The 27,255-nt window shown below is 33.5% G+C and overlaps 1 protein-coding gene across 1 annotated transcript in view; it reads left to right on the forward strand.

Annotated features, from left to right (window-relative positions):
• The window catches only part of LRRIQ1 (leucine rich repeats and IQ motif containing 1), a 174,025-nt gene that overhangs the window by 119,914 nt on the left and 26,856 nt on the right, over window positions 1-27,255 (forward strand). The window contains 1 exon segment of the mRNA XM_027108216.1: window positions 756-857. Coding sequence (XP_026964017.1) covers window positions 756-857 — 102 coding nt within the window.

A 27,255-nucleotide genomic window follows, 5' to 3' on the forward strand; every position in this document is an offset into this window, starting at 1 on the left:
AAAACCTTTTGTCTTAATTCAACTACACTAACTCCCTAATTTCATATTTCATAGAACCATTTATTATCAATAAAAAATAATAGGGCCCTACATTTACAATTATTCTATTTATTTTGTAAAATTAATAAATTCAGAATTCTCTTGGCTATAAAAAATACTTAGAATTTATACATCTTCATTATGTAAAATATCATACAGCAAGGCAAACAAAAAATCATTCATTTATCTTTAAAACTATTGAGAATTATATTTTATCTGTTTCTTATCTCATTACTTGTCTTGCTTCCATCTCCTATATCTTAGCTCCTTAGAGTTTAAAAAATTTAAAAAGTAGGGTATATGGTTTTTCCTGTAACAATAGATTTTATCTACATGTATTTATGAAAGATTTACCTTACTCCAGCAGAAATATCAGGAATTTAACAAAGGAGCTAAAATAATAAACAGTAAAACAACTCTGTAAGTAAAAAGATGATGCCATAACTGGAAAATTTAAATGTAAATTTTTTCTAATTATTAGTATTTCTGCCCTGTGTATAAAGTATTGGCTATGCTTAATCAGATAACCAAGAATATATAAATGTTGGTTACTTTTTCATATTATAAAGCTTTTTAAAATAACATCATAATCAATTTCACAGAATTTTATAGAATGGCTATTATTTTTAATATTATTATAAAAAAAATGTATAGCGATTTCAGAGAAGGAAAAAACCAGAGCTGAGCTTTTGTCTTATTTTTCTCATTTTGTCTAGATCCCACTGTGCGCCTAGCATTATTCAAAAACAATGAAAATAAAGTATCTGATACAAAATCACCAAAGAAAGCACAGCCACAAAGAGATGGCTACTTTGAAGGTATGATTTAATCACAGATATATAGAAAAGTAAAAAAGATGGAAAATTGTATTTAAAGCAAATTTTAAAAGTCCTCATTAGCCCTAAAATACATATATAAAAATTATGTATAAAATATAATTAAGTAAAAGTCAAAATATGGCTCTTGGAGCTAAAATACTAATTTGGTGTTTTGATTCATTAGCACAGTAGTTTAGTATTTGTATAAATGCTTATATAAATTTAAATTCTTTGTATTTTTATGTGAAAGTCTTATAATGCTGTATCACCAGTGTTGCTAATTATATTTAAGTTTTACACTGACAAATAATGTCACCCTATATCAATGGAAGTGAGTACATGTTGAAATGACATTCTAATATATTTACTGCCAATATATACAAATTGCATTAAACATTATGAATTTAACTCTGGAATTTTAAATATTTTACTATATTTGAAACTTGTCCAACTCACTTCTTGGGTAAAGGATCTGCATATCTAAGTGGCAGATTGTATTCCTTATTTCAGCATTCAGAACAATTATGGACTCATATTATTAATCAGGAATATTTAAATGTAATAGAGCAGCAAATATGACTTAAAACAAGTTTGCTATTGCTTTATCTTTAATATTAAAATGGTCATAATTTTGCCTATAGTTTTGGATTGTAATTTCTAATAGGAAAAATGGAGTCAAATATTCTGAATGGAAGTGAACTATTCAGAAGTTTTTTCCTTTTTTTTTTTTTGCGGTACGCGGGCCTCTCACTGTTGTGGCCTCTCCCGTTGCGGAGCACAGGCTCCGGAAGCGCAGGCTCAGCGGCCATGGCTCACGGGCCCAGCCGCTCCACAGCATGTGGGATCTTCCCGGACCGGGGTACGAACCCGTGTCCCCTGCATCGTCAGGCGGACTCTCAACCACCGTGCCACCAGGGAAGCCCCAGAAAGTTTAATACTTTGTCTTCTGTACATTTTAAATAAATCTTAAAAGTTATGCATCATTATAACATGACTGAAATAGATACATTTTAATTTAAATTTCTATTCAGTAAGGTTTCAATTAAAGAAAAATTTGATAGCTACCAATTTTATATTTATTTAGAGATACCTACTAAGTATGTAGGGGTGGAAGACATTGGGTCTAGAATTTTCTTTAAGTATATAGTAATAAAAATATGCATAGAAAGATAGGAAAAGCAAGTCTGGCAAATTATTGAGATTGTTAGATCAATAGATGATGGTATAAGGAGGTTTGTTTTACCATCCAATTTTTTTTAATATTTAAAATTCTCCATAGTAAAACATTAAAAATGTGATGACCAATGAAGGTGTAAAAAATCAAAATTATTGCAAAAAATGTTTATGGATTAGTATTTTAATAGAATTAAAAAATACTTTCAGTGTAAAATAAGGCTTCAGTTTTAATCAGGGCTCATTTCTTTGTAACAGTCTTAACTTCACCATTTCACTGTTTTTGCAAGGAAGAGTAGAAATTCTGCTAAAATCAATAACAACTCCACAGATATTACCTCTTAAGTAGTATAGCACTGTTACTTTAGAAAGGATATGCCTAGGAAGAAAGATAATTGGGGCATTTTTGCCCTTTAAATTAGCATGTACTTTAGAATCAGGAAGAAGAACTCTATCCCAACCTGTTCTGTTACATTTTCTCTTATCCTATGAAAGATGAAGATATGTTACCATCAAGAATAGTATATATGTATACAGTATATCTATTGATTTCTAACTAAAGTAAAATATGCCAGGATAAGTTCAAATAGTGATAGAAATAAAATGGAACATTTCTGTATATGCTTTATGATACAATGTGCATTTTTGTTTTCTTTCCTCCATATGAAGTGTGTTTAGTTTTTTATTTTTAAACCTCAAGTACATTTGGCATGTCATTAATTTCACTGAATGGTCTTTATGTATGTACCGTATATTCTAGTGACTAATAGTTATTTTAAGGCTTTTTTGGTTTTTTTTTTTTGAAGGAATGGGCTTGACAAAAATGATTGTTTGTAGAACATTATTTTCCCTAATATGTTTATTTCTGCCCCCTTTTTTAAGGGGAAAAGAGTAAGTCAAAGATTATTTGATTATTGTTGGCCACGTTGAACCCCATGTTATCTTTAACTGCTGCTCTGGCCTCATCCACCTCCTAGACTCATACTCTTTATTTTCTGACTGGCCACAGAGGACAGTCAGCTGCCAAGTTAGCAACCTGACTAACCACAGCTTCCCAGTGGAGGGCGCATTGTTAAACCAGGTGTTTTGAGATACAATTTATATAGTATAAAATGCACCTGTTCTGAGTATGATTTGATAAATTTCAGTATATTTACAGTTATACAACCTAAATCTAATATAATTTTAATCTAATTAAAATCACCACAATCTAATTTTAAAACATTGGAAAAACTTTGCTTTCCCTTAAAAAATTCAAATAAAATTAATAATTGGGTATCTAACCCCCAAAAGTGAGGGAGATCAGAATTAAATTTTACTGTAGGTTTAGATTGAATGACTCTATGTGGAACAGTATCTCAACATATTTGTATGCCGGCACTGTAATAATTTTCGTGGTTTTGTTGGAATTAGATGATAGTATTATTTGAATATTTTTTCTATACTGCACATATATTTTATAATAACTTTGATTTAAAAAAAACTAAATTTAAAAATACTTCACATTGCAATGTTGCCTATGTGGGATTTTCATGATTCCTCTTATAAATTGTACTAAAATGCTTTGTGTTTTTTTTTTTTTTGTCTTTATCTGGATGTCATTAGCAGGACAGAGAGGATGGTAGATATACTCTATTGGTCTGGGATTTAAAATATGCTTAAATATGGGGAATATTTAATATGAAATTTCAAAATATGCTTAAATATGGGGAATATTTAATATGAAATGTCAAATTATATTAAATGACATAGGTAAATTATACCCTTTTAACAGACCATGTTTTACAAAATATCTTTATATTTTGCTATATTCATGACTTGCTGGCAATTTTTATCTAGCTGCCCTTAACCCTTAAGACCCTTTAGACCCTTAACTCAGACCTAAGGCTGAAGAATCTTTGACCACACCTGTTCTCAGGGTAACCTCATACATGTGCCATGTGTCAGATATCAGTTTGTTTTTCCTATGATATGCAATTTAAGAGTCTGAGCACTTTACAGATTCAACACTGGTTTACTTGATTTATTTGCTTATTTATTTATATTTATTTAATGTCCAGTACTTGTCTTGGTTTATTCTGTATCAGCAATGATTTCCACTTAAGTTTCAATATCTGATCTCGCCTTAGAATGTAAAACATTTTTAAATTATTACCTTAAATATTTTCCACAAAGTTTCCTTTTTTTGTTTCAAATGTTCAATTTGGAGCCCTTACGTCACTCTTCTATGGCTATCACTGATATAAGAAGAAGCATAGCTTAATGGATGTTAAGTGTAGATTCTAGAGTTAGTCAAACACAGTTTGAATCTTGATTCCACCTTTTGTTGGCTGTGTGACCTTAGGGACATTATTTAACTTCCGTGTTTAGCATTTTTTCACCTGTACAATTGGATATTAATAGTACCTACTTGTTGGGGATTACATGAGATCCTACTTGTGAAATGCTTGAAGCACACAGTATAAATACATAGTAAGTGCTCAAAACTTGTAATCTTTGGCAACAGTCATTTTTACAGTATAGGTGTGGTGGGTTTTTGTTGTTGTTGTTTGTCTTGTTTGCAATTAGTAGTATTTATTGTATTTCTTGCTAGGTACTGTGCTAAGAGTTTTATTTAAATTTTCTGGTTCAGTCTTCTCAGAAACTCTTAAGAATGTATTATAACTGTCAATATTTTACAGAGAAAACTGGTTTTGAGAGTTTGATAAGTGACTTGCCCAAGGTCATACAGAGAGTAAGTGGCTGAAGGGAAATGGGGATAATTTCTTTATCAAAACAAAGCTAACAAAAATAAAACGAAATATAGGCATTGAAGAGCAAAGGTTCTTGGGTAACCCTGAAATATATACAAACTTATAATCAAAATATTTAAGAAAAAATAAAAAGACTATTATATTAGGCAAAACTCTGGGAAACTAATATTTTTGTTTTTTTATTTCTTTCTTATACTTGCATTAATATAAATTAAGAAACAGTTTAGTGCCAACATGGTGATAAATATCTGTTTTGTGACCTGTATTTAGATGCTATCTATTCTAATTTTATTATGATTACCTAACATTATTAAGTACCAAATCTTTTAAACTCTAGGAGTTACCATATTTTCAATCAACTATTTTAATCTTCAGATAGATGAGAACCTCTCCACCCAGCCCAAAAGTAAACACTATATTTTTGTTTTATTTATTCCTCTTTTTATTTATACATAAATTAAATGACTTCCCTGCCCTATTCTGCTGAAACTTAAATTTCCTACTCCTAAAGCCCAATGCCAAATTTGGACTTCTGGTTTTGGCCAAGGAAGGAAGCTAGACAAGCCAAGAAAAAAATTGGATCTGGCCCATCAACCTTCACAGAGAGGTAGGTTCAGTCTTAGCTCCTCTAATCCCTGGGACAATTTTACTTCACTTTAAAGTCAGATTTTCATAATTCCCAGTTTGGTGCTGTCATCACTAACATGCTTCTATTTCTCTTATAAAACTGAAGATTCACACATACCATATATCATAGATGTTCAAATATTTTTGTATTAAATTTTTGAGTATTGAAGTCATTAAAAGACTTCAATTTCTGGGCTTCCCTGGTGGCGCAGTGGTTGAGAGTCTGCCTACCAATGTAGGGGACACGGGTTCATGCCCCGGTCCGGGAAGATCCCACATGCCGCAGAGCGGCTGGGCCCGTGAGCCATGGCTGCTGAGCCTGTGCGTCCAGAGCCTGTGCTCCGCAACAGCAGAGGCCGCAACAGTGAGAGGCCCGCGTACCACAAAAAAAAAATAAAAGACTTCAATTTCTATAATTTTTACTTCAGAGCATTTCTAATCAAACCATATTCTTTTGTGGTATTTTTTACTGTATGATTACAAGCATGTACTTCTCACACTTTCTTTCTTTTAATGCCAGCTTAGAGCACAGAGTCACATTCTGTATGTGGTTTTATAGTAGGTCTTATATTTCCATAGCTATATAGAGTACTTGCTAATAGTGCCAACACAATTAGGTATTAAGAGCTGGTAAAATAAATGCCACAAGGTTAATGCAGGTAACCAAAGACTACCTGAAGGTATTCTTTTAAGAAGAGACATGCTTATAATCAAAACTCCCTAAATACATTTTAGGCACTATCATACCATTTAGTAGTATAAAAGTTTGGAATCATTTCAACTTTATACAGAAAAAAAAAATTCTGATTAGGGAATTCAGTCTAGTGAAGCATAAAACAAACTGCAGTTTTTAAAAAAGTATTTGTCTATGGATAAGTGAGATTTGGGGAATGGCAATCCAGGGCCAGAGAGAAGCTGATTAAACTCTTCCTTATCCACATCAGTAGTAAATAGTTTGTATTTTCTAATTTCCACCCAAATTCAGTCATAATAATATGTATATATTCTATTCCAAAGTATATATTTGTATTTACATATATGTCTTGTGTATATATTATTTACATACATCATATACAAATATATAATATATATAATTGACATATAGACTGTATATGTTTCATATATATATGATGGGTATATGGATAAAAATGAAAAGGGATTTCAGAACTTTTAGAGTTCTTTGAAATAACCATGGTATGTAGGCTGTGAGATATTATTAGTTTATTTTTTATTAAAAATAAAAGAGGGTTTCCACTTCTGGAAATAGAGGACTGTTTAATTAAAACCAACTTTCTTTCCGAGAACAACTTTAAAAGCTGGAAAATGTAGTTTTAAAAAAGCTAATTGATGTCATTGGAGAACTAACAAGTAAGTAAAGAATTATAAGCCAAGAAGGACATCCCAAGAGCTGAGAAGCTGAGCAAAGCTTTTGATAATGTCACCAGTCTACGTGAACTGGAAATAGACTTTCTACTAACCTCTTGCCAGAAACAAACATAAACTATGTCCCAAAATAGATAACATCATCTCAAGCTTCAAATTATCTCTACATTTTTTCCTATATAATTTTTGGCACACAATAGAAAAAAAGGCATAGAAGGAGATGAGACATCACTGAACACCATGAGAAACAATAGACAACAGAAATTGAGCCAAGATTTCAGATAATAAAGACTTTAAAATAAACATACATAACTTTAGGGATATAGAAGAAGAGATTGAGAATTTCAGTATACATATTAAACCTATAAAAATATCTGAATGGAAAGTCTATAACTTAAAAGCACAAAAACTGAAATAAAGAGCTCAGTGTATGGGTGTAACCACAGATTAATCAAAACTGAAGAGAGAATTACTGGACAGGACAATAGCTATGAAAGAAATATTCAAACTGAAGCATGAAATGAAAGAGAATGAAAAATACAAAAAACAGAAGATGTGAGATACAGAAGAAATGTCTAACACACGTGTAATTACAGTTCAAGAAGGAAAGGTAAGAGGGAATGGTGCAGAAATAATGTCTGAAGAGTTAATAGTTGAGAATTTACTAAGGTGAGGTAAAACCTCAAATTATGGATTCAAGAAATTCCATGAACTACAAAGGAAATATATACAAGGAAAACCACACTGTAGCACATCATAGTAAAAGCACTAAAAAACCAAAGACAAAGAGAAAAATTCTTTAAAGAGCCAGAGAAAAAAGTTTATTATCTTCAAAGGAGCAATAATAATGAAGCTGGCTTCTTAATAGAAGTTGTAATAGAAATTATGAAAGTCAGAAGACAATTGTTATATATCATGCTGCTCCCCAAAGTCATAGGTTGAAGCCTTAAACCTCAATCTGACTATTTTTGGAGCTAGGACTTTTAAGGAGTTAATTAAGTTTAAATGAGGTCAGATTAGTGGGGCCCTAATCCAGTAGAACTGATATTTTTATTAGAAGAGGAAAAGACACATACATATTCACAGAGGAAAGGTCATGTATGGACACAGTAAGAAGGTGGCCATCTGCAAGCCAAGGAGAGAGGCCTCTGAAAAACTAAACTTGCCAGCACCTTCATCTCGGGCTTCCAAACTCCAGAACTGTGAGAAAATATATTTCTGTTGTTTAAGCACTCAGTCCTTGGTATCTTGTTATGGCAGCTCAAGCTGACCATTACACAATGTAATGATATCTTCAAAGTGCTAAAAGAAAATAAGTTCCACCATGAAAGTCTATATCCAACAAAACTTTCTCTTCAGAAATGAAAGCAAGACACTCATGACACCCAACTGTCTACCTGCTGCTTCTCTGTTACAGCCACAAGGAGGAAGGAGGATGACATCTGGATTCCCGAGCCAAAGCTTCACAGAGAAAATGGGGAAAGAGATTGGCTCTGGGAGAAGCCTATAGCACCCTTTATTTATCTGTGTTGTCCCTTGCTCCCTGAAAGTAACCTTTCTGTCCACCTTTCAGCTGCCTATTCACTTGCTACCCAGGACATCTCCTATATTTCTGGGATGGCTGATAATCCTATCAGGGTGTTGGAGAATTATTACAATATCTTAGAAAGTTCATCATCAAGGACATTAGTTTTCTATCTAAAGAAGGCTACGTGAGGTAATGAAGTAACAATGGATTTGGACTGAGAAGACTTCAGTTTGAATCTTGCATAAATACTCATTAGCAGTATGCTCCTTGTGTTTGTTTTTTCTCACCTGTAATTGCGAACACTAATCTTTACTTCTCGTGATGTTTTGAAAATTAAGTGATAATCTAAGGTCTTCCAGGTAAAGATGATGGATCTGAAAACCCTCACTAAAACTTCAGGGGAGATATTTTAAAGACACATACTAACAAACATGAGAATATAAGGAAGGGGCAACGGCATTATAGTTTTTTTAGACTAGAAAATAAATATATGAGTAAATAGAAAACAAACGCTTAAACGAACAATGAAATATGAGAACTATCTCAAACCAAAAGTTTCAGGAATTGATGGTATTAGGCCTTCGGGAAGTGGGGTGAAAAGGGTAATAAAATAAATAGGTCCAGGATACTCTTGAAAAATTCTTGAACTTAATTCTTTATATAGGATAAAACAGAGTCTCTGGATTCAGGAAAAACCTTGGCACCTTGCTAAAATGAAGAAGAGTAAGTGTAGGTATTCATGTTAAATGCCAAGGCCACAAGCCCTTCCCCTGCTTAGCTACCAGAAGGCTCAAGCCTTCTCAAGTGGCCATAACAAAATACCATAGACTGGGTGGCTTAAAAAACAGAAGTTTACATCTCACAGCTCTGGAGTCTGGGAAGTTTAAGATCAAGACCTCAACTGATTCAGTCCCTGGGGTGAGCTTTCTTTCTGGCTTATTTCTTGTTATGTACACATGTGACCTTACCTTAGCACATGTGGAGAGAGAGAGAGATATCTCTCTTCTTCATCTTATAGAGCCACTAATTCCATCATTAGGTCTCCACTCTCATGACCTAATTAACCCTAATTACCTCCCAAAGACCCCCTCTTCAAACACCATCACATTGGGAGTTAAGATTTCAATATGGGAATTTTAGGGAAACACAGACATTTACTACATAGCACCATGCCTTTGACTTTAAGGAAAGAGATTATAGGAGTCTTTCTGGAGATTCTTAACAGTCCAAGAGGAAACATCTAAATATTGACATCAAATGTTTCCAATATAGGACTCAGGTAGGTCACCCTAAGATGATAGGCGTCACTCACTTGTACAGTTTCTTATCAATTTTATAGACTCCCGCTCTAAATATAAGCACACAAATGACGATTCTTAAACATCTGAAAAAAACTTTTAAGAAACATAGAGAAAAAGTAACAAACATAGATAGTCAACTTCAGGTGAAAAAAATCTTCAAAAATACCATGAATATTTTCATAGACATAAGAAAAAATTGCAACCATGAAACAAGAATAAGATGCTATAATAAGAAAGAGAGAGCTCAGAGAACTAAAACTATCTCATTGTAAATAAAAAATGATATCAGAAATGAAAAATTGGCAGAAGATAAAGTTAGAAGATAGTGTTAAAGAAATTTCCCAGAAACTGGAGCAAAATACAAAGTGATAAGAAACATGAGAGACAACACAAAGAAAAGAGGCTCAGTCCAGGAGGTCCAACCTTGATAACTAATAGAAGTTCCAGAAAGAGAGAACACAACAACAAATATATTGAAGGAAATTGTCAGAGAAATCATTCTTAAAAATTCCCGAAACTAAGGGAATTTCCAGTTTCCAGATCAAAAGGGCCCATGTTAGGAAAATGAATGAATATAAAGCCTTTGTAGCACATCTTAGAAAATGTCATAAAACCAGGGACAAAGGAAAGAGGTTAGAAGTCCTCCAGAAAGACAAACAGATCACATGTAATGGATCAGTTATCTAAAAGGCACTGGACTTCCTAACATTAATCTTAGAACCTAAAAGATGATGGAACAGCATATTCAACATTCTTAGGAAAAGTTATTTTCAACCTAGCCTTTTATAAACAGGCAAACTACTAATAAAATTTAAAAATATAAAAACATATCATCTTAATTTATCTCCCTTGCAACCTTGCTCAGGAAGCTACTGGAGGAACCACTCCACAAAAATGAAGAGTTAAATCATGAAAAACAATATATGAGGTCTAGCAAAAGAAACAGACAAAGGAATCTTTACAATGATGGTGAAGAGAGATCCCAGGATGACAGCTCACACAGGTTTTGAGAATAAATACTCTATGGTGACTGAAAACATCATGAGCAATCTCTCTGAGGAAAAGAAAAATTGTTTTTATTGTCTGATGTGCTCAAACATATTTGATAGGAGATATACTCCTCAGGAAGAGAGTGTTGGGGTGACCTATTGATATGTGTGTACAAGGCTAATTCATGAATATATAGTAGATATACGCATCTAACAAAGAATTTGGACACTAATGATAGTACATAGAAAACTAAATGTAAAAAATTAAATAACTAAATGTTAGGAACAAAAGTTATACAAGAAAGGAAATGTAATCTGTAACTGCTTTGCTTTTTTTTTTCTGTTAGAAGCTGTGTGTTTTGAATTCAAATCAACACTTAAATTCATGAAACATGGTAGGCTTCACACAACACTAAATTTACTTAGCTTTAGGGAAGGACAAAGGAGAGGAGACTACAAAGCATGCTTAGTATAGTGAGGACATTGTGACACCTAGGCATAGGACCTGGTTTCCTAGTCATTCTGCACTTAGGAAATGTGTGGGCATCAGAGTCAAGTCGAGGCTATGAGTGTGTAGATAATCTCAGTTAAAGGAAGCCATCAGCTCTGGTGATCCCAGCAGCTTTTATAATTAATTAGTCATGTAGTCGTCTCCGGTATATGACCAGCTAGTAACCGAGTCCACTTGGGGATATATAACTAGCTTCCATTCTCTGGTTCAGTTGCATTTTATCTATATTGGTTACTTATAGCTCAATAAACAATCTCAACAGTGATGTAAAAGGGCTTGATCTGGTACAGCTGAATTCTCACTGATCTTGAATTCAGTAGAGATTAAATTCTAACAATTTCTTGACCTGAGGATTAAATCCTCACACCTCCTTGCAACTAGAGGAAAACCATAGAACAAGCTAATAACCCTTCCCTTATGGCTCATATAGGGTATTTACAGTACCCTATGTGGCTCAGCTATAAATGATATTTACATTGTCATAAATAGGTAAACACTAAGTGGTGATATAACCAAATATTATGATTTGTCTAAGAAATGGGAAGATGAGGTATATGTGTTTATGGTAGAGGTGTTGTAAAAGGGCTAAATCTTTATCTTTTATTTTGTGAGGTCAATAAGTAATATAAAAAATTTTCAAAAATGAAAACATCAAGATATACACAGGCTAGCAGTGGAAGAAAAGACTAATATGGCTGAATGTAATTGCCTTTAGAGTATAAATTGAGAATGGAAAGGAGTGGATCTGGGGATTATTATTTTCCGTTCTTAAAGCCATGTACATATATAACATTGATGAAATTTAATTTTTTTAAATGACTAAATTAAGTGTTTTTGAAATCACCCATTGAAGGTCCTGTTTTTTAATAAAAGTTAATAAATGAAAACATATTAAGGTAAAACAGTGACATTTTTAAACAAGCAAAGCAGAATTTTTCACCAATAGACCAAGTCTAAAATAAATACTAAAGGGTGTTATTCCTCATGTAAAAGGAGAAGGATTTCAGATGAACTCTTAGAGACATAGAAAGTAATGCAGGTCATTTTTACCCTTTTTTTAAATTTACAAAACAGCGGTAGTTTGTAAATTAAACTCTGTTTAATTTACAAAACAGAGTAACGGCTATGGTTACCAGGCAATAAGGTGGGGGAAGGATATGTTGGGAGTTTGGGATTGACATATACACACTACTATATATAAAATAGATAACTAATAAGAACCTGCTGTATAACACAGGGAACTCAATTCAATACTCTGTAATGGCCTATAACGGAAAAGAATCTAAAAAAGAGTGGATGTATGTATATGTATAATGGATTCACTTTGCTGTACACCTGAAACTAACACAACATTGTAAATCAACTATATTCCAATAAAAAATTTTTTTTAATTGAAAATGTCCCACCTATAATAGGGAAAGAAATCTTGGAAATTGGGATATCAGAGATGTTTCTAAAAGCATTTAATAATAAATTCACAAATCTTAAAAAAAAGTAATGAAGAGCAAAGAAGGACAAATATGTGGGTAAATCTAAATAAACATTGACTTAGTCCAGGAGGTCTAACAATGATTTTAAATTCTGGTGAGTTTATTATGTTTATAGACATGGTAACAATAACATTTATACATTTTTTTTTCTTTTTTAAGCTGTGCATCAAATCACTTACCTAGGAATTTATTTTTTTTTAATTTTGTTGAGTCTTAACATTGCCCTGTTCCTTCTATTTTTGCTATCTCCACCCCAGCAGAAAGACAAAACTAGCTTGGAATTAGGACTGAGTTTGGATCCCAGCCCAAACCTATGTAATTTTGGTGAAGGTATTTAACCTTTCTATATTTCTCATTAATTAATTGGAGCAAATAATACATACCACATAAAATCACTGGATAAATTAAATAAAAATGTTTGGAAGATACTAGAATGGGCTAGCCTTTAGAACATGGAAATTCAGACTTAATTCCTTGTCTTTCCTGTTTAATCTATTGACACATCTTTATTGAATATCCACCATGAGATTGGCATTATACAAGAAGATGAGGATTCAGTGGTGAATGAAATAAACACAGACCATGAGTAATGGGGTTCACTATCTGACAGGGGCAGGGAAGAGGGTGACTGACATTTATTAATACTTATATAAATGCATAATGATACAACTGAGTAAAGTTCTACTGAGGAAACATAAGGGGAATTATTATGAATTTAAGCCAGAGGGATGAGGGAAGAAGTGACACTTGGGATGAATTTGAAGATTGGGTAGGAGTAACTAGACAAAGGGAGAAGTTGTGGATAAAGAGTGTTCCAGGCCAAAGTGTGGGCCTAATGAAAGACTTTGAAGACAGTGGTAGACTGGGCCATTAAAGGAACTGAAAGAAGGCTGGTTTGGCCAGAGGTCAATGAGTGAGATGAAGCTGGAGAAGTTGGCAGGGGACAGAGAAATTTTAGTTTGTCCATGTTAGTCCATATTGAGGATTTGGCTTTCTGTATTCCAAGAACAATAGTCATTGTAAGCAAAAGATGAAATGGTCAGATGTGTTCTTCGTGTAATGATTACGGAACATGTGGTGTGGAGAGAAGATAGAAAAGAAACAAGAGTGAACATGATAAGACCAGTTAGAAGGTCATTGCAGTAGGCCAGCGTAGAGATGGTAGCTTGGACCAGGGTGAACACAGTAGACATGGAGATATAAGGGGAAAAGCAGAGAAATAGCAATCACAAGGTATGAATGTATTTAAGTTGCTTCTCACCTATTGAATAAGAAGAATAATACTATCCCATAGAGTAGTTGTGAGTAGCCAAACCATTGCTTAGCCCAATGTTCAGCATGTAGCAGCAATCATTATTTTTATTCCCATTAATATTCCAAATTTTACTTTCTCTCTTTAAATCGAAGGCTAAACTTTTCATCCTTGCTATGGATGTTATTCTGCCTGATCCCGTGATGTTCTCATGTTTAGTTAGCTCCTGTCTTGTTTCTTAAATTTCTGTCTCTATTATATCCACTTACTTCTTAAAATCAACATATGAATAAGCTGCATCTTTACCATTGAAAATGTGTTGCTACCTCCTTTTCGACTACCCCATCCATCTCTCTTTCTTCCTTATCAGCCTTCTTAGGCAGTCTAATCAGTATCTTTATTTCTTATCTTCTGTTCATTCCACATTTTTATTTTTATTTTTTTATTTTTTTTGCGGTACGCAGGCCTCTCAGTGTTGTGGCCTCTCCCGTTGCGGAACACAGGCTCCGGACGCGCAGGCTCAGTGGCCATGGCTCACGGGCCCAGCCGCTCCGCGGCATGTGGGATCTTCCCGGACCGAGGCACGAACCCGTGTCCCCTGCATCGGCAGGCGGACTCTCAACCACTGCGCCACCAGGGAAGCCCCCATTCCACATTTTTTATTCTTTCAAAAAAACATTTTTAAGCTCCTGCTTTCTTTTATTGTACTTCAGACTGGAAGCACAAGTAAAAATCAGTTCCTGCTTTAGAAGCTCAGCCTAGTGGGAGACAAACTAATAAACTGAAATTTACAATCTCACGTACAGTCCTTTCATAAAGTTATGCAGAGTGTACATTCTAGTCACATTCTCATCATTCTACTGAAACTACATTCATTACAGTAATCCATGTTAACCTCTTAAGTGCTAAACTCCAGAACCTCTTTTCTGCCCTCATTCTACTTGCCATTTCTTCAGGAATTTCTCTCCCTGGAATTTTTCGCCCTTTACATCCTCATTCCCACTCTGTCCTAGTTCTCCTAGTTATCTGACCACTCCTTTTTAGTTGTCTTCTCTGCCTATTCCTGTTCCTAAAAGAGCAATATCCTTTAGAATTTTGTCTCTGACCTTATTCTATATTCAATCCACGTATTTATTTACTAATACAGCAGGTGTTCACTTTGCCAAACATTATACTAGGTCAAGGGATACAAAGATGAGTAAGACATAGTCTCTGTCTTTAAAAAACTACCCTTGAGTCCAGTTGAGGAGACACATAAATAAGCAAAAGAAAACATCATGGAAGTACAGATCAGACCTATTCCTGGGGCGTGATGAAAAGATCAAGATATAACACCTAATTCTCTCATATAACTTATGTTTATAGGAAGTGACAACTAAATATCCATCTCCATCTTTCCCCCTTTGATTTTTTTCTAGACACTTAAATTTAACCCAGTATGTTTAATATGAGGTGTATTATATACATTCCACTCCACCTACCTGTTTGATTCTTTTCACTGTCACTGTTAATAGCATCGGTAGCCATTCACTCGCTTAACCGAGAAAAATCAGAATCATTCTTAATTCTGTTCTCTTTTTCACTTGCTGAATGTAAGCACTACCCCCACATCAGCTATTGCCTGCAATGTCTCTTGCCCTGAAATGTTGTCATGGTCTCCTTTCTAATAGTCACACATCTCTTAATCCTATAAATGCTATCTTCTATACCTGTATAGCAATGACTTTCTAAACTGTAATTCTGCATACAACACACCCCTGTTTAAAATCTTGTAATGTCCTTCTGTTTCGTCTAGTATAAATTCCAAAGTCTTAAGCATACAATGCCCTTTACATACTGTCTCCAGCTTACCTTTCCAGTACCACCTTATATTATTTCTCCCCACTAACCCCCAAATATTCTCTAACCATATTGAACTACTTCATTATATCCCCAACTATAATGGAGTGCTTGTTCTTTCCAAAAATTGTCCTGCTCTTCATATTTTCACGCCATTTTCTTTATCTTTATTGCTTTTCCTCACCTTTCTAGTTTCAGACTTTTACTTATCCTTCATGACTCAAATAAATGTCATTTCATTTGTAAGTCATTCCTAATAACACCAAGCTTCCCATAGGCCTTTGTCATATCTCCTTAATACTGTCCTATCTATTTCCTCCCCTGACTGTAAACCTTTTTAAAGTCAGGGATCAAGTTTTAGTCATATTTCTGTTTCCTCCCATCTTCTGGACCTAGCAACAGTATTAGATTCATCTATACTAGGCATTCAATAAGTATTTGTTGAATTAATAAACAGTTCTGACTCTAAAAAAAAAATATCTTTGGAGTCTCAGAAACACTCTTCCTGCCAATTGCTATTACTCAAAGTCAGATTATTGGCCTATGCCCAACTTAAACTTACAACTCATTTAGTGTTCACATCCGAGCTTTAGGTCCCACTGCCTCAGCCACCCCTTAGATCTACTAAGCACACTTTGGAATTCATTTAATCATTTCCTACTTAAGCTCCACCAGCTGTGGGGTTTTGGATCTTGGAAAACCTCATCATTATAAACAGTATCCTTTCATTTTAAGGTTTCATAGTTTTTGAAACATTTTCTAGAAGGGTAGAGATGGATAATATATTAAAGTCACTATATGTTTTCGTGTTTCCAGAAAACTAAATGATTTCTAGTTTCTGTTTATATTTTATAGTAGTTTAATAGAACTGTGGCATCCCATATATTTTCTCCACAGCTTCATTAACTTCTGTAAGATTTTTTAATCATTATTTTAATTAAAAAACAATACTCAACCTAACAGTTAAGAGAGTTAGCTATGGAGCCAGACTATCTAGGTTTAAATTCCAGCTGTGCCCCTTGCTACAGGTATGACTCTATCATACACTTAATCTTTCTGTGTCTGTTTCCTCATTTATAAAATTAGTATAATGAGGTACAATAATGCAGAGTTTACAGAGTTGAGTAAATAAATCAGTACATGTAAAATGCTGGGAATAGTACCTAATGCATAGTAAGCTCCATACACTTTAGCTATTGCTATTTTCAGGAACAGTAGCCATTTACAATGAAATCTATACAAATTAGAATTTGATTATAGTAACTCCATACACTTTGAAACGTTATATTTTAAAGTATGGTGTATGTGTGTTTATGTGTGGGGAAATTTATTATTCTTGCTTAGCTGATCATTTTTCCATAGAAAGGGATTTTCTAGGTGACAGTAAATGCATGTACCTGAATAGACAAGATACAGATTCTGATCAAGTATCCATTCAACTCTAAATTTTAGCTGGACAAATTTGATAGGCAGCTTTATTCCAGACTTTTTAAAGTGATGTCAGTCAATCAGTCACACTTCTGGCATTAACCTACCACCCCCAATGTATATGCTATCTCTTGTCATTTTCTTTCTTCACTCTGTGGAAGGTCTTGAACTTAGGTAGCCCATTGAAGCATGAATTAAAGAAGAAACTGATATCTTTAAACATTCCAGTAATAAATCTAATTATAAAAATTAACTTAGCTTTTATCCTCCACTTAGAGATAAAATATTTTGATTCAGATATTGATATATGTTTTGTAAAGATAAAATTTATTTTGCAATTTTATTCAAGAAGAATAAAAAAACTAATATGGAGCAGTGAATTGATTTTCTATAATTCTTGTGAATCTAAGATTTATAATTTTTAACAATTTTTCAATGTTTATCAATATTAGATGGAAGTAAAATTATCCCTTGAAGTTTTCTAAAATATGTCCTATGATATTTTGCACCAGTGACCATAAATTGTATAAGAGATTTTCCTATTTAAAGGGAAAAGATTATATCGAGTACTATTTATAAATTAATTTACTGTATTACTATCAGAAGTAATATTTAGACTTAATCTTAAGAAATTAAAACTTATTTACCATAGAGTCAACATTTTGTCATCACCGAAATGCTAAACTCAAAGTTTATATAAAGCTCAAAGCTGTTAGCTCTCAGAATTGCCACTTAGGAATGACACGCTTATGTTCAAATGGAATTACTTGTGTTTGTGGTGGTGTAATACCTTGAAGCTGCTTTCCAGTTTCACGCTGTGCTTGTTTCCATTCTCACGTATTTGCACGTGTACATATATACAAATTTCTGTCTCATGAAATGAGTTCGTATTCTTGGCATGCAATGTTAAATTGGAATTTATACATTTTTTTCTTAAACTGCTTGTCTTATCAGTATCTATATTTAAACCAAGACTTTACATTTTAAATGGCCCTTAAGTTTAATTTTATGTCTTTTTCCTTTGATATATTTCTATTAATTTTAGAAGAGTAAAATGTTCAAATACATTCTTTAGTAAGCTTTTCTATTTCTATGCATAATTTATATATTTGAGTGTTTTAATATTTAAAATATTTTTAAAGTAACTTGAATGTTTATAATAAAAATGCTATTTCATTTGGAACCTTACGTTATCCTAAGAGAAAAAACATCCATCTATTTAAAATCTATGAAAATTTTACCCTTTTCCATGGTTTCTTCAAAGAAGAAAAAATCGTCCTTTTTAAAAAATGTATTAATAGTCATCTCCAAAGAAGTCATCCAATCACCTCTAAGTTTAAAATATTTTACTTTGAGAAGTATGTAAAAACACCTGAATTATTTTCCTACAACTCATCTCACCCATGATAAGAAGAAAATGTTGCAGAAATAGAAGCAATGACAGGGGTTGGCATATAAGAAAGAGAATAGACCCTTCCATATATTTTTATTTGACTATTAACTAAAATTGTGTGTGCCAAGACGTAGGTTAGTTGAAACCCCCTACAAACTGGGCTTATGGAAACAGTAACTGATCCTTCTAACATTGTGTTTTTTAATACACCACAAGAATGCATTTCCCAAAAAGTAGAAGATCCCTATCTTGAGATGTGATGAAATGCTTTAAAAAATTCTGTATTAGAAGACAGACATCTTTCTTAAAATTTTGAATCATGTAGTTAATTTGAGCTCACACAATAGAGCCCGGCGCATTGAAATATTTTCTCATTTTTTAAGGGAATTAATGGCTCTCCACCAGCCCTTTAACATGTAAAATGAGTAAGTTACTTGTGTCCAGTACATCCAAAAAAGAGCCAGGATAAAATAAACATAAGGGGTTGGATATCTTGGAAAAAATCTGTCATGGGTTTGGGTTAATCATCTCCAGAAGAAATTCAACTTGATGCCTGAAATGTAAGACTTCTTGGAGAAAGCAGAAAGGCCCGAGGCAGTGTTGATCTGAAGGAGTGCTCTCCATGGGTCAGAGCTGCTCTGCTGGCAGAGTGCAAACCCAGTTCACAACCGAGGCCGCTGAAAAGTTGTAAAAGACTGCAGGGGCCTTCCCATGCACGCACTCCAGCTTTGGTTACATAGTTTTAATGGCCCAGTTTCTTATTATAAAATAAAACTTAAAAATAAAATCTGTGCCCAGTTTTCCAACTTTCTGTCCATCAATGATAGGATTGCTTCCTTTAACATTTGTGGAATAAAACACCTATTTCTTAAAGTTTTACTGACCATATAGAAAAGTTACGTAAATATGGAATACCTTTATTTGATGCAGTTTTCATAATGCCCTATCCTTAGGCTTTCAAACATTAGAAACTGAGTTATTCAGGCAATACTTTGGCTTAATTCTCTTCTATCACTTTTCATACATTTAAAAAAATTTTTTTCCAGACACAAGCTTCTCTTTGCATAAAATCCCTGACACTGCATGCCTTGGAAACTGTGCAAAATGATAATTTTGATTTCTAATAACTTGAATTCTAGGGAAACTGATCCAGTGCTAAATGACAAATCAAATATATACTCATTTTGCCCCAACTTCCCCCTATTTTGCCTATTTCCATCATCAGAGATAGATTGTACTCGCTTGAAGTAGCATCAGGTGAATATAAAAACAGGCTTGGATTAATGATTATCATACAAGAATATCCTATATGATGGTAAAGTGTGCTGTTAAATAGTACAACAAGTTTTTAGTCTACTCTGGAAGAAAAACAGTGTAGAGAAATAACTTTTGAGTTCCCTTTGCTTTTACCCCTAGCTTTATTGCACTCAAATGCCAAGGAACTTATATTAGCCTTGGACTCAGAAGGTTGTTAAGTAAAATATCTGTGCATATTCTAAAGACCGTTCCTTTTTGTAAATGTATAAGGCTGTTCACTTGTACTCTTATAATATGTCTTTTTATACCCTGTAGATTTTCTTAAAATTGCTCTAATCGTATAGGCATAATCTGACTAGTTCCACTAAAGAAACTTCAACCTTTTAAACAATCATTTTTGTTTAAAAAGTCAATCATTTGTTTAGAAGTCAATCATTTCAATGAGCGGAGTCCTAAGTGCTGAAGCATTTCAAATCCTTTTTCATTTGACCACTCAGTGACCTGATAACTATTTCCTGTCCCTAAATAAGGTTGTGACCCAGGTCTTAGAGTGCGAAACTCAGATAATTTTAGAAACACGTCAAATGCCATAGGATTAAAAAAGTAGAAGACAGTTTAACCAAAGTTTTTCCTTTTAAAGTGGAATTGTGTATCTTAAATACGAAAGAATCAAAATGAAATGTATTAACTTGTTTGTTCATTGTGTTTAAAATGATCAAAATTATTGATTTTATTGCCCATTAGGATGGAAATTCCCCAGGTGTCTCTAAAAGATTTAACTTGTAGTACAATTCCTCATTTCTAGTCTTTTAAGGAATTCAGATTTTAAAATAAATAAGTAAAGAAATCACAACTAATAATGTTTCAATAGTTTGAGAATAGTGATGTTAAAATTAACTCCAATTACATATGTACCTGTATTGTGTGACTATGTGTGTGTGTATGTGTGAGTGTAATCTTCCGTCTTTATTAGTATTTATAGCTATAGAAAGAGGAAATCATAAAAGGATAACAACAACAAAAAAAACCCTGTATATTTCAGAAAGTATGGCAGGAATGTTTCTAACCACCTATTTGAGCTGCTAAAATGCCTTTGGCAATTGGATTAAGGGAAGGAAGACTCTTACAAGTGCATTTTACTGATCTGAAAATGTAATTGACTGTAGTTTGTTTTGATAATTTTTTTGCTTTTTCATAACTTGGATGTGAAATATAATGTGAAATGTTAATTATTTTAATGAGGTCAAGAAGTGTTTCCTTAAAATAACAGTTTTAACGTTTAACATACGTTTGATACTTTTTCCGCTTGTACAGTTAATAAACTTACGTATTAAATATATATTAGAACTAAACTTAAAGATATATTTTTAAAAGAGTAAATATGGAAAGAAATCTCTGAAATTGACACTTAGTCTGAGCTGTTTAAGCTGAGATTTACACTTCTCACAGGGATCATACAATTTTTTAAACTATAAATTCTCAGTTTTGATTTTACACATTCTAAAGAATCATTATAAAATAAATAGCTAAATGCTATATAGTTGATTAAGCAGTAAGAATAGTATTATCTTAGATACTGTTTTAGAGTGTGATGTGTCATATTACTCATAGGACCACAGTTTTCTATTGATAGTATACTAATTATGCAGCCATGAAAAAATAGACTTTCAGTCTTATTCAGTTGAATGTTGACCTATTGCCAATTTTAGTCTACAGTCTTATAATTTAGTTTATTGAGTGTTTCACTTGGAACTATGTTGTGGGGTTGTGTGGTGTGTTTGTGTGTATGTGTGTATAACTTAAATATTAAATATAAGAATTTTCAAAGAGAAATATAATATAAAATAAAACCAAGAATCAAACTCTTGATTTTCTTACTTCTTGGAATTTATATGAACAAAAGAGAGCCCTAGAATGTACAGTTATCCAAGGATGATTTGTTAAAAAATACGCAAAGTAGTAAAATTTATAGTAAAAATAATAAATTCTCAAGGATTTTTATTTAAATTAAGCAATAACTAAAAGAGTAGCATAACTAAAGATGTTTTAAACATTTATCATTAAATTGAAAACATGGACTAAAATTAAATTTTCAGGTGTGATCTGAGTTTTTTTTAAACAGGGTGGTAATAATTCATAAATTCCAAATTGCTGTGAGGAAAATGTGAACTAATATTGTACATCATGTATCTCATATAAACCTAACTGAAACTCTATTCATATATATTTTATTTTCTCTATTTGATTTAAATTCATGTTTCAGATACTTATTTATAAATACACCTTTTGTTACATGTTAATTACTATTTGTAAATTTTGCATCTCTTTTATATAAAATGACTATTCTGAATTTAGTTGCTTTTATATAAATGATACATGCAATGATATATAAATGATATTAAAATTTGAGAGTCTGTCATTTGAATATGACTATTCTCCTTGTTATTTTATTTATAATACACTAAAATATGAAGTTTAAATTGTGATTGTTATCATATAGTCAGAATTTTTAAATTGCGTAGGGCAGCCAATAGTAAAATGGAATTAAATGACAAATGCATGCATTTAAATGAAGGTTTGCTGTTGTTAAGATCAGAAAACAAACAAAAAAATTATTAAGCATTTCCTTGATCAAAAGAAAATTACAGTTGTAAGTTTAAAAACTGTAAGGGATTAAGACTAGCACGTAAGTTCTAAGTACCAGGGAAAAGAACTGAGATTTAACCTACAGATGACCTGGACTTGTTTGTTCAGATGACAGTTCTAAAAGTGTGCAGGGAATATTCCTGTTTAATACAATTATTTGCCTCAAGCCTTGACCTCAGTGACTGTCAGGGACCAGATCTGAATTGGCCCATTCTCTGATATGGTGACATTGCTTTTGTTACCTCGATTGTGACCTCTGATTGCATGGTACCCTTGAGAGTTCTATGTAACAAGCGTAACTCCTGGTTCTTAGCCAGGAAGGTTAGTCTGCCTACATACATTTGTCAGCCCCCTTAGTCTGAGTTACATATGCTATCTATCCTGCCATGGTATAAAACTATGTTATTTTGTGTATATACATCTCTCTGTGTACTTTAATAATAGCATTTCACAACTAGTGAAATATGCAAATGTTTTTCAAGTAAGGAGACGTTTGTGTAATCTATTAATTTCTCGGACAAATGTTCATTTATTTTCAAGCAGGCTTATTGTTTTAGTGCATTTTTAAAGTTATATATGTAACAACTTCTTACGTACACCTCTTTGTGCACCTCAGAGAAGTACACACTGCTTCCCAGCCCCCATCTTTCTAATCTAACCATATCTAGGTTATAGAAAATTGATGTAGAGAGGTAGCATGGCTAAAGATAGGGTCTAGAGAAGACAGACTACTGGCTTTAAATCATAGCTTCACCATTGTCGCCATGAACAAACGACTTAGTTCTTTGAACCTCCTCACTTTAAAGATAGGGAGGATCACTCAGAGTTTTTATAAGAATTAAATGAAAATTAATGTAATGGGAAGGGCATGTCACAACTTCCAGCACATATTGTCGTCTTTATTATTATGATGATATTCTTTTTTTATATGCCTTTTAAAGGAGGGAAAACCATGAATATTCTGACACATAATAGATACAGGATAGTTCTAGAATTCTTGTAATCACAGCATGAAATGAAGGCTGTTCCATGCACAGCAGCCCAAATAGAATAATTTGCATAGCTTTCTTCACAGTTTAACTGAAAGCTAGGATCAGAATCACTTGAAATCATTTGTTTGCCAGTCATGTGTTTAGACGTGGTTTGGTTATTTGAAGTCAAATTATAAATAGGCAGTAGAGTTGGAAATTTAATTTAAACATTTTCATGCTGAGATTAGTGCTTTGTCCACCATATCAGTGGTTTTCAAACTTTATATTTTAGCAGAAAACCTCTCTCTTCAAATGAAATATTACCCCAAATTCAATATAGTGTGTAAAATAGCTAAGAGTACATCTGCTCTGGTTTAGGAAGTGGGTCTGATCTCTTGGCTACTTCCCATAGCAGCCACTAAGACGCATTTGCAAAGCCGCCTAGGGCTTCACAAAGCACAATATAAAAATAGTGTACCTGATTAGTCTTTACCAAAGAATAATTCCCCTCTTATATATTCCTATTGAACCTAGAACAGACTTACTTGTGTCCTTAGTACCTATCACATGCAGAAATATATGTTTAATAGCTATAACTAAAATGTCTTTATTCTGTATGTTGCTGAAGTTCAGGACTCTGTTGGTTCACTGCTAGATCCTCACCAATTAGCATAATGCCCGGCAATATTAGGCACTCAATAAAAAAATAAAGCAATTCATGCAAAATGTATCGAATTTATATTAGAGTAACAATCAAAAATCAGGTAGCATAATTCTTGTTCTGGGTAAGCTAATTTAATGATCCAAGATTGACTGTTAGGGATAATTACATTTCATATTATAGAATACAGTGTGCTAATAAAAATATTAATAATTTATTCGTATTTCATTGATGCCAAGATATGCATTTTTTTCACATTTTATCCTCTCTGAACTCAGAATGCATCTCATAATAGATAGAAGCTTAGAAGTTGCTCTCAGCCAGGTGGTAGTTGACACATTATGTGAAAACCTTCAGTTGTCATTTTCAGCAAGATCAAGATCAAAGCATCATAGACACTATGAACTAATATAGTGCTCTAAACTTTGGAGAGCATTTAAATAGAGCTAATATAAGACTGGCATATTCAAGTATGCCTGGAACAGTTAGCTGTTAAAATGCTGAAATACGTTTTTATCTTAAATAGCTACTTCCTTGAGTCCCTCCCCACTGCTGCCACGCCAGGCACTATGGCTGCTTTAGCTACTCCCCTGGAAATCCCCTCCCAAGTCAATGATATTCAGTAACTAAAGGGCCCCTGAACAGTAGGGTAGGGGCCCTTCAGAACTCTGTTCTAGTTCAGAGCCAGTGTCCTTTCTGACTGATGAGTGCCCCTGTCATAAAGCTTAAAAAGGTTTTACTATTACCATTATTACACATCAATTTTTAAAATATGATTCAACTCTGAGAGAAAGGCAAATGAAATTGTTGTGATCCCTTAATTTTATAGATGAAGAAATAATGCTCAGCAAGGCAACATTACCTCTCCATTTCTGCAAACCTCCCATTCTGAACTGATGCCTTAAGTAATAGAGACAGAACAAGGTGGAGAATTTCAAATCCAAGCAAGTACAGGCACAAAATTTGTCAGTTTGAAAGATCAAGTAAAGATTAGCAAAATCCCAGTAAAATATAAACAGACAACTCATTCAAAGACATTCCCTCAGCCAGGGAAAGCCAGGGTATTCTTCCTGTTAGTGAAGTAGCTCATGTCCAAAATGCCTAGCTTGGAGCCTACAGATGAAGCTAAGGAAAAGCAAATGGCTAAATTCAATAGTGAGGAGACACACTGAATATCAGCACTCTCCCGCCAGCCCTGACGTTACGCCCTGATGTTACTCTGTGAGTGGAATAACCCCTACAAGAGGTGCCTTTATAGACTGTTCCTCAACTTCTTTCACTATTGTCAGAATTATCTGTATTCATGCCATAATATGAACACTGAGAAAAGCATAGAAGGGAAAAGAGTAATTGAAGTAAAGGTAGGGAAAAATAGAAGATGAGTGAAGACAAAGTAGGAAATAATTGAAGAATTAAGAGAAATATTAAAAAACAAAATGACAAAATTATATGTGTTATGATATCAAATTAAGAAGAAACATAAAAGTATTCCTCCCAATACTATCCAGCCTCAGAAAGACACCATGAATTGTAGGAAAAAGATATGAATATAGTGACTACATCAAAAATTGTTTTTTGATAGAAATTTAAAAGTAACTCCTGACTCCCAAATCCTACATATGAAGGTAGATAAAATTGGGACCTGAACTTTCCTTCCCTGGTGGGAATGTAAAAAAATTATGATTATATTAGTTAAGAAATATTCTGGTAGGAACTCCAGACTAATTTTAATTTCCCAGCTCTACCACTTACTGTGTGTTGTTATATGTAACCTCTCTGGGCTGAAGCATTCTTATCTTTAAAATGACAGTAATACTGTAGACTTCTCAGAGTCCTTGTGAGATAATGTACTGGAAGTGTGTGGACCTCTGCTGGGCATGTAAGTCCTCAGTAGAAAACTGTAACTGTTACTGCTGCTAGAATCTTATCTCTACCTCCAAATATCCCCTCCAGCCATATCAGAAATGTACTCTGTCACTACAGTTTATCACCTATTGGCCTTGGGCTGTTGAGCTGCTTCCACAGAAATTGTTAGAGATACCTGTTTCAGGCAGTGTGGTGAACTAAACCTTTATATACAGCTCACCTAAGATACCGAATTTTTAAAAAATATTTTAAATACTTTAAATATTTTAAAATATTTTTTAAGTAGTTTAGGTTCATGGCAAAATTGAGCAGAACGTAGTACAGAGAATTCTCATATACCTCACACATGCGCAGCCTCCCTCACTATAACCATCCTTCACCAGAGTGGTACGTTTGTAACAGTCAGTGACCTACACTGACACTTCATCACCCAAAGGCCATAGTTGGTATTAGGGTTCACTCTTGGTGCTGTACATTATATAGGTGTGGGAAAATGTATAATGGCCTGCATGCATCATTATGGTATTATACAGAATAGTTTCACTGCTCTAAAAATCCTCTGTTCTCCACCTCTTCATCCCTCCCACTGCCTTAAGCCCTGGCAACCACTGATCTTTTTACTGTCTCAATAGTTTTGCCTTTTCCAGAAGGTCACATAGTTGGAATCATGTAGTATGTAGCCTTTTCAGATTGGCTGTTTTCACTTAGTAATATTCATTTAAAGTTCATATCTTTTCATGGCTTGACAGCTGATCTTTTTTTGTGTGTCATTTGTTTGTTTTCACTGAATAATATTCTGTTGCCTGGATGTGCCACAGTTTATCCATTCACCTACCGAAAAATATCTTGGTTGCTCCCAAATTTTGACATTTATGAGTAATGCTGCTGTAAACCTCTGTGTACAGGTTTTTGCATGGGCATAAATTTGCAACTCATTTGCATAAATACCAAAGCATATGATTGCTGGATTATTTGGTAAGAGTATGTTTAGTTTTGTAAGAAACTGCCAAACCGTCTTCCAGAGTGGCTGTACCATTTTGCATTCCCGTAAGCAATGAACGAGAGTTTTGTTGGTCTGCATCCTCATCAGCATTTGGTGTTGTCAGTGTTCTGGATCTTGGCCATTCTCATAGGTGTGTAGTGGTATCTCACTGTTGTTATAATTTACATTTCCTTAATGACATAGGATGTGAAGCATCTTTTGATATGCTTATTTGCCATCTGTATATCTTCTTTGGTGAAGTATGTGTTAATGTCTTTGGCTCATTTTTTAATCAGGTTGTTTGTTTTCCTTCTGTTGAGATTTAAGAGTCCTCTGTATATTTTGGAT

This window comes from Aethalodelphis obliquidens, unplaced genomic scaffold (genome assembly GCF_003676395.1).
Source record: "Aethalodelphis obliquidens isolate GAN/ISIS:26980383/991018 unplaced genomic scaffold, ASM367639v1 scaffold8, whole genome shotgun sequence".
NCBI classification, from domain to species: Eukaryota; Metazoa; Chordata; class Mammalia; order Artiodactyla; family Delphinidae; genus Aethalodelphis; species Aethalodelphis obliquidens.